The sequence below is a fragment of the Melanerpes formicivorus genome, unplaced genomic scaffold (genome assembly GCF_026170545.1).
Source record: "Melanerpes formicivorus ecotype bairdi unplaced genomic scaffold, bMelFor1.0.p_v2 SCAF_154, whole genome shotgun sequence".
Lineage (NCBI taxonomy): Eukaryota > Metazoa > Chordata > Aves > Piciformes > Picidae > Melanerpes > Melanerpes formicivorus.
This window is the reverse complement of record NW_027142506.1, coordinates 149,154-163,108: the sequence shown is the minus strand read 5'-3', so window position 1 is coordinate 163,108 and position 13,955 is coordinate 149,154. Positions and strand designations below refer to the sequence as shown.

Sequence of the window (13,955 nt, the reverse complement as noted above, 5' to 3'; positions counted from 1 at the left end):
GCACTTGCACAAGCAGTATTAAGCTGCCAGATTAATCATCTTTGTAAATAAACTACTCATAGAAGCATAGAATCAATCAGGTTGGAAAAGACCTCAGAGATCAGCAAGTCCAACCTGTCACCCAATACCTCAGGACTAACTAAACCATGGCACCAAGTGCCACATCCAATCCCCTCTTGAACACCTCCAGTGATGGTGACTCCACCACCTCCCTGGGCAGCACATTCTCATGGACAATCTCTCTTGTTGGGAAGAATTTCTTCCTCACCTTCCGCCTAAACCTCCCCTGGCACAGCTTGGGACTGTGTCCTCTTGTTCTGGTGCTGCTTGCCTGGGAGAAGAGACCAACCCCCACCTGGCTACAGCCTCCCTTGAGGTAGTTGTAGATAACAAGAAGGTCTCCCCTGAGCCTCCTCTTCTCCAGCTAATGGTTGGACATGGTGATCTTAGAGGTCTCCTCCAACTGTTTACAATTCTATGATCCTAAATCATCTCAGGACTGAAGCCAGCAGCCTGGAATTTGCACAACACAGCAGCTGCAGTCACTCATGCTTAAGCCTGAAAGTGAGTCTTCAAAAGGCTCTTCTCAAATGATTCCTTCTTGCTGCAAGAGCTACTGTCAGAATCACAGAAGAGTCAGGGTTGGAAGGGACCTCTGAAGATCATCCAGTCCAGGCCCTCTGCTAGACCAGGAACACCTAGGATAAATCCCTCAAAAGGAAGACTTTTCCCTCTGTTTACATACATGGAACTTGCTGTGTTCCAGTTTGTGTCCATGGCCCCTTGTCCTGTCACTGGACACCATGACTCCATCCTCCTGACAGTCAACCTTCAGGTACTGATAAGCATTAATAATATTCCTTGCTCATCTTGCTCTTCTCCAGGTTAAACAGCCCCCATTCTCCCAGCCTTTCCTCATGAGATGCTCCAGTTCCCTCATCATCTTAGTGGCCCCCTGTTGGACTCTCTCAGTAGTTCCTTGTTCTTCTTCAACTAAAGAGCCCAGAACTGGGTGCAGTATTCCAGATGAGGCCTCAGAAGGGCACAGTAGAGGTGAAGGAAAACCTCTGTCAAACTCCTAACCAGAATCACAGTATCACAGAATCACCAAGGTTGGAAGAGACCTCAAAGATCATCAAGTCCAACCTGTCACCACACACCTCATGACTAAACCATGGCACCAAGTGCCACGTCCAACCCCCTCTTGAACACCTCACACAATCTTTTGCATTCACCCCAGGATGCCACTGACCTTCCTGGCCACATATGGGGCATTACAGGGAACCAAATGTGAGAGCACAGACAACATCTGGCACCATGCAGTGCTACAGGCTGGGGACAAAGTGGCTGGAGAGCAGCCAGACAGAAAGGGACATAGGGGTACTGATTGGCAGTAGGCTGAACATGAGCCAGCAGTGTGCCCAGGTGGCCAAGAGGGCCAATGGCATCCTGGTCTGCATCAGGAACAGTGTGGCCAGCAGGGAAATCATTGTACCCCTGTACTCAGCACTGGTTAGGCCACACCTTGAGTCCTGGGTCCAGTTCTGGGCCCCTCAGTTTCAGAAGGACATTGAGAGACTTGAAGGTGTCCAGAGAAGGGCAACAAGGCTGGGGAGGGGTCTGGAGCACAGCCCTGTGAGGAGAGGCTGAGGGAGCTGGGGTTGCTTAGCCTGGAGAAGAGGAGGCTCAGGAGAGACCTTCTTGCTCTCTCCAACTCCTTGAAGGGAGGTTGTAGACAGGTGGGAGTTGGTCTCTTCTCCCAGGCAACCAGCACCAGAACAAGAGGACACAGTCTCAAGCTGTGCCAGGGGAGGTTTAGGCTGGAGGTGAGGAGAAAGTTCTTCCCAGAAAGAGAGATTGGCCATTGGAATGTGCTGCCCAGGGAGGTGGTGGAGTCCCCATCCCTGGAGGTGTTGAAGAGGGGATTGGATGTGGCACTTGGTGCCATGGTCTAGTCATGAGGTCTGTGGTGACAGGTTGGACTCGATGATCCTCGAGGTCTTTTCCAACCTTATTGATTCTATGACCTAGCTTACATGTTCTCCCAATAGTGAAAGAGCTGCTGATTAATTTAAAGAAGGGGAGGTGGGGGAGGAATGAAAGGAGAAAGAGAACAGAGAAAAATGAATCTGAATTACAATCAGGAAACCAAAGGAGCCATCAAAGGACAGACGATCTCTATGGAGCTTTGCCAGCAGGGAAGCAGAAGTAACAAAAGACAGTGCTTACAGTCCTCCAGCTCGTACAAGGTGAAGTGCAGGGATAAGTTAAAGGAGCATGAATAGGAGCTGAAGGGAAGGTACACAAGGCATCAGGAGGAAGGACAGGGCATGAACAGGGGCCTAAAGAAGACAAGATTTCACAAGGGACCATGGAGGTATTGGTGAGAGCATCATTGTAAAGAATGACACAGAACCACAGAATGCAGGGGTTGGAAGAGACTGCTGAGGATCATCTAGTCCAATCCCCCTGCCAGAGTAAATCACCCAGGAACATGGCCAGGTGGGTTTGGAATGCCTCCAGAGGTGGAGGCTCACAATCTCCCTGAGCAGCTTGTTCTGAGGAACAAGAGTAGGAGGAAAGTCTTGGGAAACCTGACAAGGAGCAAACACATCCTCACCCCAATGCATACTGAGCACCTACAACCCACCCTAGCATATCTGCTTCTCAACATGCCTTGGTAGTCAAACACATCCAGGCAAAGCAAATGGTTACAAGGAGTTTTGGGTGCCCTTTCTTTCTTCTGCTGTTGTTCTGGGGGTTGTCTTGCTTTCCCTTTTCTTTGTGTTAATAAGTGTATTAGGAACCCCAAGAAAGGATTCTGAAGCTGTCTGTGCCGTTGTGAGAATCCTTTTCATGCAATGAAACTAATCTGCCTTCTCTGATCATAATCTCTTGATACTGCCTTTAATTTTTGGTAATATCTCCTTCTAACCTGCCCTCCACTCATGTCAAATATTTCCTCTCCCATATATTTTGTTCTGCCATGTCACAGTATCACAGTATCACCAAGGTTGGAAGAGACCTCAAAGATCATCGAGTCCAACCTGTCACCACAGACCCCACGACTAGATCATGGCTCCAAGTGCCACATCCAATCCCCTCTTGAACACCTCCAGGGATGGTGACTCCACCACCTCCCTGGGCAGCACATCCCAATGACCAATGACTCTCTCAGTGAAGAACTTTCTCCTCGCCTCCAGCCTAAAATTCCTCTGGCACAGCTTGAGACTGTGTCCTCTTGTTCTGGTGCTGGTTGCTAGAGAGAAGAGACCAACCCCTTCCTAGCTACAACCTCCCTTTCAGGTAGTTGAAGAGGGCAATGAGGTCACCCCTGAGCCACCTCTTCTCCAGGCTGAACAATGTCCCCCAGCTCTGTGTTTGCATTGCATCAGTTTCTGCTTTCTCTTGGTTGCTCTTTTCTCCTCTTTCTCCTGAATGTGCTGCCAAGCTTTCCATTTTCAATTCATCTTGATTTCCCCTCAAGGCTGTGCCAGACATGACTCAGACCACTTGACACTGTATCTGCCTTTACCAGAAGCAGCTAAACAGAGATGAAATTATGTATTGTTCCATACCCTGGGCACGCATTACACACACAGCCTCCCTCCTCCCATTGGTAGAGGGCAGATTGTGATGCAAAACCAAAAACACAGACTGCCTAGAAAAAGAATTTTAAATACTAGATAGACTTACACCTTCAAAACCATGTCCTTTAAACAGGGACAATGCAAGACACACTACACCTGGTGAAAGTGAGGAAATAGTGGTTAGTGTTTGTGTGCTTGCACAGTGCCACAGGATCTCCTAGGTTGGAAGAGACTTCAAAGATCGAGTCCAACCTGCCACCACAGACCTCATGACTAAACCATGGCACCAAGTGCCACATCCAATCCCCTCTTGAACACCTCCAGGGATGGGGACTCCACCACCTCCCTGGGCAGCACATTCCAATGGCTAACAACTCTCTCTAGGAAGAGTTTTCTCCTCACCTCCAGCCTAAACCTCCCCTGGCACAGCTTGAGACTGTGTCCTCTTGTTCTGGTGCTGGTTGCCTGGGAGAAGAGACCAACCCCCACCTGGCTACAACCTCCCTTCAGGGAGTTGGAGAGAGCAAGAAGTCTCCCCTGAGCCTCCTCTTCTCCAGGCTAAGCAACCCCAGCTCCCTCAGCCTCTCCTCACAGGGCTGTGTTCAAGGCCTCTCCCCAGCCTCCTTGCCCTTCTCTGGACACCTTCAAGTCTCTCAATGTCCTTCTTAAACTGAGGGGCCCAGAACTGGACACAGGACTCAAGGTGTGGCCTAACCAGTGCTGAGTACAGGGCACAATGACTTCCCTGCTCCTGCTGGCCACACTGTTCCCGATGCAGGCCAGGATGCCATTGGCCTTCTTGGCCACCTGGTCACACTGCTGGCTCATGTTTAGGCAGCTGTCAATCAGCACCCCCAGGTCCCTCTCTGTTTGGCAGCTCTCAGCCACTCTGACCCCAGCCTGTAGCTCTGCATGGGGTTGTTGTGGCCAAAGTGGAGCACCTGGCACTTGGACTTGTTGAATGCCATCCTGTTAGACTCTGCCCATCTGTCCAGTCGGTTGAGGTCCCTCTGCAGAGCCTTTCTGCCCTCTAACTGACCAACATCTGCTCCCAGCTTGGTGTCATCTGCAAATTTACTGATGATGGACTCAATCCCCTCATCCAGATCATCAATGAATATACTAAAGAGCACAGGGCCCAGCACTGATCCCTGGCGCACACCACTGGTGCCTGGCTGCCAGCAGGCTGTGGCACCATTCACCACCACTCTCTGGGCTCAGCCTCCAGCCAGTTCCTAACCCAGCTCAGAGTGCTGCTGTCCCAGCCAGGGGCTGAGAGCTTGGCCAGCAGTTTGCTGTGGGGGTCGGTGTTAAAGAGCAGATGAATTGCCGTTTTCACAGCTTTGCAGACATATTTATCTTACCTACGTATGTATAAGGGCTGTGTTCTCTCAGAAAATTAGTTGGCAAACAAAAGCTATGAGCAATGACTTAGTAAGCACCAGAGCTTCGTAGCTACGTAAATTCTGTGAGGCACTTGGAGAAACCAGACATTTACTTTGGAAAATGGTGAGATAAACACCCTAGACTCCCACAGCTTCACTGAGACATGTCCAGGCCAGAGAGACAACAGGGATATTCTTTTATGCCATGCAAACAAACACAAAAATCAGAGAGACTCAGCAGAGCAACAATTTGATCATCTCTGTACAATAAACTATAATTTCCAAACTACCTTAAGGACTACTTCTTTATGTAATTACAGAGAAAAAAGCTTTCTTCCAGGGATACTTAGGGACTGAGTCATACACCCCCAGACTGCCTATGCAGACTTCCAGAAGGCTTAACTATCAATCCTCTACCTTACCAGGAGGATGGAGCCAGACTTCTTGAACGTGCCCAGAGAAGGGCAACGAGGCTGGGGAGAGGTCTGGAGCACAGCCCTGTGAGGAGAGGCTGAGGGAGCTGGGGTTGCTTAGCCTGGAGAAGAGGAGGCTCAGGGGAGACCTTCTTGCTGTCTACAGCTACCTGAAAGGAGGTTGTAGACAGGTGGGGGTTGGTCTCTTCTCCCAGGCAACCAGCACCAGAACAAGAGCACACAGTCTCAAGCTGTGCCAGGAGAAGTTTAAGCTGGAGGTGAGGAGAAAGTTCTTCATAGAAAGAGTAATTAGCCATTGGAATGTGCTGCCCAGGGAGGTGGTGGAGTCACCATCCCTGGAGGTGTTCAAGAGGGGATTGGACCTGGCACTTGGAGCCATGGTTTAGTTAGTCCTGAGGTGTTGGGTGAGAGGTTGGACTTGATGATCTCTGAGGTCTTTTCCAACCTTACTGATTCTATGATGAGGTGCTTGGTGCCATGGTTTAGTTGATTAGATGGTGTTGGGTGATAGGTTGGACTGGATGATCTGAAAGGTCTTTTCCAACCTGGTTAATTCTATTCTATTCTATTCTATTCTATTCTATTCTATTCTATTCTATTCTATTCTATTCTATTCTATTCTATTCTATTCTATTCTATTCTATTCTATTCTATTCTATTCCATTCCATTCCATTCCATTCCATTCCATTCCATTCCATTCCATTCCACACCCTTTGTGAGCAGCCTGGTCCAGTGCTCCACCACCCTCACAGGACAGCAGATTTTCCTTCTGTTTATGTGAATCCTCCTGTGTTCTACTTTGTGTCCATTGCTCCTTGTCCTGTCACTGGACACCACTGAGAAGAGTCTGGACCTATCCTCCTGACACTCACCCTTTAGATATCGATAACCATTAATGAGATTTCCTCCTCGGTCTCCACCTCTCCTGGCTACACAATCCCAGCTCTCTCTGCCTTTCCTTGTGAGGCAGATGATCCAAGGTACTGTGCCTGCTGTCACTGATGCCAACCTGCACCAGTATGACTGTCACACTACTGAAGGTGGAGCCAGGTTATCAGGAGATACAGGGCACACAAGTAGTTACAAATGACCTCTTTCACAGCATTTACAGCCTGTGACAGAACATAGCTGGAGCAAGTTTTAAGCATGGCTATCACTGCATAGTTCTTGCATTCACCAGAAGAATAGAATAGAATAGAATAGAATAGAATAGAATAGAATAGAATAGAATAGAATAGAATAGAATAGAATAGAATAGAATAGAATAGAACAGAACCGAACCAGGTTAGAAGAGACCTTCAAGACCATCATGTCCAACCTATCATCCAACACCACCCAACCAACTAAACTATGCAATCAAGCACCCTGTCAAGTCTCCTCCTGAACACCTCCAGTGATGGTGACTCCACCACCTCCTCAGGCAGCCCATTCCAATGGGCAATCACTCTCTCTGTGTAAAACTTCCTCCTAACCTCCAGCCTAAACCTCCCCTAGTGGACTGTGTCCTCCTGTTCTGGTACTGGCTGCCTGGGAGACCAAACTCTGCCTGTCTACACCCCCCCTTAAGGTAGTGGTAGAGAGCAATAAGGTCACCCCTGAGTCTCCTCTTCTCCAGGCTAAGCAACCCCAGCTCCCTCAGCCTCTCCTCACAGGGCTGTGCTCCAAACCCCTCCCCAGCTTTGTTGCCCTTCTCTGGACATGCTCCAGCAAGTCAATATCCCTCCTAAACTGAGGAGCCCAGAACTGGACACAGGACTCAAGGTGTGGCCTAATCAGTGCAGTGTACAGGGGCAGAATGACCTCCCTGCTCCTGCTGGCCACATTGTTCCTGATGCAAGGAAACAGTCTCAAGTTGCACCAGGGAAAGTTTAGGCTGGAGGTAAGGAGAAAGCTCTTCATAGAAAGAGTAATTGGCCTTTGGAATGTGCTGCCCAGGGAGGTGGTGGAGTCACCATCCCTGGAGGTGTACAAAAAGGGATTGAATGAGGCACTTGGTGCCATGGTTTAGTTGTCATGAGGTGTTGGGTGATAGGTTGGACTTGATGATCTTTGAGGTCTTTTCCAACCTTGTTGATTCTATGATTCCTTACTGCTAAAACAGCTTGCCCCTTATTCCCACCACTTTAAATCACGTTACACCAACAGGTAAATCAACTTCCAGCCAGACTTAGTGCAGTGAAGTCAGTCTTCCACTCCCTTTCTCCTTTTTTGGGAGCAGTACCAAGACACAGAAACAAATTACACCGAAGTGTCATCTGCCAGTCAAGAAAATGTTTAATGAAATGAATTGTTTAATGAAATGTTTAATGAACTGCATCAGGATTACAATCTGCCCTGAAGCAAGCAGGGTCAATAGCCAGTATGTAAGAACACTTTAACATTCAAGAAAGAAAAAGCTCTTTTTTTTCCCAGGCTCTGCCTTGTTAGAGACTGGTGAGCTGGCAACCAACTCAAGTCTCATCTTCCCAGAGCAGGATGTACAAATGCTGCACTCTCTTCTGAGATTTTAAGCCTCTGAAAACTTAATTGAGATAATCTCCTTCCCAGGCACAGTAATGACTTCTGTGAAACCAGCTCACAAAATATATTGCCTTGCTTAAAGGTCTATCATTCATAGATTGAGGCCAGGTGGTGGGACATCCATTGGCATACACAACATAATCTCACTATGGAGTCTCCCTGAAGAGCAGAGACGCTGCCTGCCAGCTTTCTGGATCAGATTAGTTTGATTCCCCCCAGGGATCAGTGCTGGGCCCTATCCTCTTTAACATCTTCATTCATGATCTGGATGAGGGGATTGAGTCAGTCATCAGCAAATTTGCAGATGACACCAAGCTGGGGGCAGGAGTTGATCTATTAGAGGGTGGAAGGGCTCTGCAGAGGGACCTCGACCAACTGGACAGATGGGCAGAGTCCAACAGGATGGCATTCAACAAATCCAAGTGCCAGGGGCTGCACTTTGGCCACAACAACCCCAGGCAGAGCTACAGGCTGGGGAGGGAGTGTCTGGAGAGCTCCCAAACAGAGAGGGACCTGGGGGTGCTGATTGACAGCTGCCTAAACATGAGCCTGCAGTGTGTCCAGGTGGCCAAGAGGGCCAATGGCATCCTGGCCTGCATTAGGAATAGTGTGGCCAGCAGGAGCAGGGAAGTCATTGTGCTCTGTGCTCTGCACTGGTTAGGCCACACCTTGAGTCCTGTGTCCAGTTCTGGGCTTCTCAACTGAAGAAGGACATTGAGAGACTTGAAGGTGTCCAGAGAAGGGCAACAAGGCTGGGGAGAGGCCTTGAGCACAGCCCTGTGAGGAGAGGCTGAGGGAGCTGGGGTTGCTTAGCCTGGAGAAGAGGAGGCTCAGGGGAGACCTCATTGCTCTCTACAACTACCTGAAAGGTGGTTGTAGCCAGGAAGGGGTTGGTCTCTTCTCCCAGGCAAGCAGCACCAGAACAAGAGGACACAGTCTCAAACTGTGCCAGGGGAGGGTAAGACTCGAGGTGAGGAGAAAGTTCTTCCCTGAGAGAGTCATTCATCATTGGAATGTGCTGCCCACGGAGGTGGTGGAGTCAGCATCCCTGGAGGTGTTGAAGAGGGGATTGGATGTGGCACTTGGTGCCATGGTCTAGTCATGAGGTCTGTGGTGACAGGTTGGACTCGATGATCCTCGAGGTCTCTTCCAACCTTAGTGGTACTGTGATACTGTGATAAATCTTTGTTCCACAAAATTAAAGCAATAACCTGTTCATCTGATGGTATCAATAAATCAGCTATGGACAAGAACACTGTATTGGAATCACAGACTCATTTTGGTTGGAAAAGACCTTTCAGCTCATGAAGTCCAACCATTTTGTAACTCTGCCAAGTGTGGTGCCAAACCATGCACCTACCTCAGCACCTCATCTCTGTGAGGGAAGGGAAGGGAAGGGAAGGGAAGGGAAGGGAAGGGAAGGGAAGGGAAGGGAAGGGAAGGGAAGGGAAGGGAAGGGAAGGGAAGGGAAGGGAAGGGAAGGGAAGGGAAGGGAAGGGAAGGGAAGGGAAGGGAAGGGAAGGGAAGGGAAGGGAAGGGAAGGGAAGGGAAGGGAAGGGAAGGGAAGGGAAGGGAAGGGAAGGGAAGGGAAGGGAAGGGAAGGGAAGGGAAGGGAAGGGAAGGGAAGGGAAGGGAAGGGAAGGGAAGGGAAGGGAAGGGAAGGGAAGGGAAGGGAAGGGAAGGGAAGGGAAGGGAAGGGAAGGGAAGGGAAGGGAAGGGAAGGGAAGGGAAGGGAAGGGAAGGGAAGGGAAGGGAAGGGAAGGGAAGGGAAGGGAAGGGAAGGGAAGGGAAGGGAATGAACCAGGTTGAAAGAGACCTTCAAGATCATCGCATCCAACCTATCAACTTATCCTCCCAGGATGGGGATTCAGCCACCTCCCTGGGCAGCCTGCTCCAGTGGTTGAGAACCTTTTCAGTGGAGAAGTTTCTTCTAATATGCAACCTAAACCTTACCTGGGGCAATTTGAGGCCATTTCCATTTGTCCTATCACTTGCTACCAGGGAGATGAGATGAACACCCACCTCACTCCAACCTCCTTTGAAGGGGCTGTAGAGAGTGAGATCATCTCTCCCTCAGCCCCCTTTTCTCCAGGCCAAACAATCCCAGTTCCCTCAGCTGCTCCTCAGACAACCTGTTCTTCATACCTTTCATCAGCTTTGTTGTCCCTCTCTAGACCTGCTCCAGCACCTTCCATCTCCACCTCTCTCTGTTCCATTATCCACCATGTCACAGACCCCCCCTTGTGCACATTGACCTGCATGTGCTGTTCCTACAGAAGTTAAAGGATTGTTGCAGGGATTACTGAGAAGCAGGCTGCTTCAATTTCAGTAAGAAGTCATTACCCATTTTTCTGTCAGCATGCTAATCTGGCCTGTTAACTCCACTTTGCAGATGGGAAAGAGGAAGCACAGTGGTGCCTGTGAACTCAGAAGGCAGAAAAACTTGTAGTTCTCACTGCTTAATATCCCTTCCAATCCCTACCACTTAGTGATTCTGTGCTCATCCTTCCCTTTTTGATCCAGATGAACAAGTGTAGCCTTTCTATCATCACCTGGGCTGCAGAAAAGCAGTGCCTAGTTCTCACAGCATGCCTCCCAGCAACCCTCTGTTGAGCAACTCTCCTAAAACCTGTACCTCCAAAAATAGTTAATTAGTAGCTCCTGACTGAGTGGAGGCACAATGAGTTTTGCACTTCCTATTTAGAGATTTAGTTACTTGGAGATAACAGCTACGGAAGCAGAGTTTAATAAGAACAACTCCCTGAAAGGAGGTTGTGGCAAGGTGGGTGTTGGTCTCTTCTCCCCAGGAGGAAGTGACAGGATGAGAGGAAACAGCCTCAAGCTCAAGCAGGGCATTCAGGCTGGGTATTAGAAGAAATTTCTTCACTGAAAGGGTTCTCAGACCCTGGAAAAGACTCCCCAGGGAGCTGGGTGAATCCCCATGCCTGGAGGTTTTTCAAAGACACAGAGATGCAGGGGTGTTGAGAAACAAGTTTTAGCACCAGGCTTGGGAGAGTTAGATAATGCTTGGGCTCTGATCATAGCATCATAGTATCATTCAGGGTTGGAAGCGACCACAAGGATCATCTAGTTCCTTCTCTTCCAAACAAAACAGTTCTATGACTGTAAGGCATCAGTGACCTTAGGGAAGCATTTCATGAGATCTGAGCTCCAAGCAACAGAAATAGGGATTTCAGGCAAAGAAGCAACCATCAAGATACTGTTGAGGTCACTTGCACTGCAGTGGAAACTACCATGACTGCTACTACAGGTACCAGCTTAGCTCCTTCAGCTGCCGCTTGGCACAACCTGAAAGGCACATGTAGCTTAGACTGCTCTCTGTGAAACTGCTCTGCTACAGAAACTGAAAGTCAAGGATTTTTTCCTTGCTTCTGTACAACAGCAAAAGACAATTTCTGTTCTGGGGACCTGCAGAAGAAAGCTGGTAGGTTAATAATACTGCCCTAGATGAAATTCAAAAGCTTCCTCAAATAACTGTCTGGGCTGATCCTGACACAAGTGATAGCTGCTACAAAGCTATCTTCCTGAAGAGGAGCCACAGCAACCCAAAGGGGAATAGGATCACTCCATGAGGGGAAAACATTCGCCAAGCTTAGAGGAAATTGATGGAAGACCTAAGCCTAAGAGATCCTGGAAGCAGAGAAATGCTTACTGCTACAAATACAAGGTCAGCTCTTCAGTTGCTACAAAGGGAATGTGGTCTACTTGGACTTCAGCAAGGCCTTTGATACCGTTCCCCGTAGTAAACTGCTGTCTAAGCTGTCAGCTCGTGGCTTGGACAGCAGCACTCTGAGCTGGGTTAGGAACTGCCTGGAGGCTGAGCCCAGAGAGTGGTGGTGAATGGTGCCACAGCCAGCTGGCAGCCAGGCACCAGTGGTGTGCCCCAGGGATCAGTGCTGGGCCCCATCCTCTTTAACATCTTCATTCATGATCTGGATGAGGGGATTGAATCAGTCATCAGCAAATTTGCAGATGACACCAAGTTAGGGGCAGATGTTGGTCAGTTAGAGGACAGAAGGGCTCTGCAGAGGGACCTCAACCGACTGGACAGATGGGCAGAGTCTAACAGGATGTCATTCAACAAGTCCAAGTGCCAGGGGCTGCACTTTGGCCACGGCAACCCCATGCAGAGCTACAGGCTGGGGTCAGAGTGGCTGAGAGCTGCCAAACAGAGAGGGACCTGGGGGTGCTGATTGACAGCTGGCTAAACATGAGCCAGCAGTGTGCCCAGGTGGCCAAGAAGGCCAATGGCATCCTGGCCTGCATTAGGAACAGTGTGGCCAGCAGGAGCAGGGAAGTCATTGTGCCCTGTACTCAGCACTGGTTAGGCCACACCTTGAGTCCTGTGTCCAGTTCTGGGCCCCTCAGCCCTGTGAGGAGAGGCTGAGGGAGCTGGGGTTGCTTAGCCTGGAGAAGAGGAGGCTCAGGGGTGACCTCATTGCCCTCTACAACTACCTGAAGGGAGGCTGTAGCCAGGAAGGGGTTGGTCTCTTCTCCCAGGCAACCAGCACCAGAACAAGGGGACACAGTCTCAAGCTGTGCCAGGGGAAGTTTAGGCTGGAGGTGAGGAGAAAGTTCTTCACTGAGAGAGTTGTTAGCCATTGGAATGTGCTGCCCAGGGAGGTGGTGGAGTCACTGTCCCTGGAGGTGTTCAAGAGGGGATTGGATGTGGCACTTGGTGCCATGGTCTAGTCATGAGGTCTGTGGTGACAGATTGGACTTGATGATTCTCGAGGTCTCTTCCAACCTTGGCGATACTGTGAGACTGTGATACTGTGATAGGGAAGAGAAGGTCAAAAATGTGTGCTTCCCCTTTGCTCTATGCCTCCTAACAACAGACCATGTCAATCACTGTAGCAGCAAGGACTGCTTGTAGCTGATCTCTCTGCAGACAGGCAGGGCTTGGAGACTGTGGAGAGTGGAGCAGGTGAAGCTATAGTACTTGATGAACAATAAATTAGCACTGTTTTGTCAAGCCATGCACTGGGGTTTTGCTTTGCCACTAAGCTCTTTTTCCAAAGACACTCCTACAAAGGGATAATTAACAGATCCCAAGATGATGCCAAAGACCTAAAGAACCAACAAACACAGGGTTTTCTCCTGGTTATTTTTAGGGCTGCAGCCTTAAAGTCCTTCTGATCATGTTGAGATGCATGTAGTGCTTCCCTAAACAAGAGAAGAAGATACATAGGAACATCTGAAAGCATAGGAAACCTTGAGCTGTGAAATACAGCTGGAAGCCTGACATTTCAGGTAGCAAGCTACAGATGGCACATGAAAAACAAAGGATAACACCAAAGAAGTGAAAGACACAGGCAATATATCAAAAGACAAGTAGCTGATAAGACCTGAGAAAGAGAAAAGGCCAAGCAAAAAGCTAGGAGTTGATCTGTAGGTTGGGTCAGGCTCCACCTTGTTAAAATGTGTGAAGAGGTCACAGCAATGTCACTACTAGACCAAAGAGGACCACAACGACAAGGCTTTAGGTATATGCATGCCTTCAGCCTAAGCATGTCTCTGCACAGGCATTCAGAAGCATTAAGTCTCCCAGCTTTTATAACAGAAGCTTCAGAAGTGGGACAGAACTGGTTTGATATTTCTCAGTTTATCCCTGAGAAAATGGTAAGAAGGTTGTGCAGCATTTTTGTGAGGGGGACTAGAGAAACCAAGGCTACACACTGCAACACTGGCTAAAACACATTGCATTTCACAAATGCCTTCCAGCCTCCTTACCTCTTGTCCTGAAAGGTAGTACGCTGCCAGGAGCCCACCAATGAAGCGAATGTTGACTTCAAACACAGACACCTCCGAATTCTAGAGCAGAAAGAGAGAGTCAGTAACCAGCACTCTAATCAAAGAAGGTAAAAATAAGGCAGAGGCAAGTACATATCCCCAACCAACCTGCACACAAGAGTTTGTACTGTTTCCATAGCTAGATCCACACTGTAATTCCTGCAGACTTCTTCAAGAGATCATCAGATTAGTTTTTCCTCCTGCTCTCTAA

The 13,955-nt window shown here is 49.1% G+C and overlaps 1 protein-coding gene across 1 annotated transcript in view; it reads right to left on the bottom strand.

Annotated features, from left to right (window-relative positions):
* Positions 1-13,955, bottom strand: part of MAN1A2 (mannosidase alpha class 1A member 2) — a 194,282-nt gene that overhangs the window by 91,737 nt on the left and 88,590 nt on the right. The window contains exon 5 of the mRNA XM_068168689.1: positions 13,685-13,765. Coding sequence (XP_068024790.1) covers positions 13,685-13,765 — 81 coding nt within the window. The remainder of the gene's footprint in view (positions 1-13,684; positions 13,766-13,955) is intronic.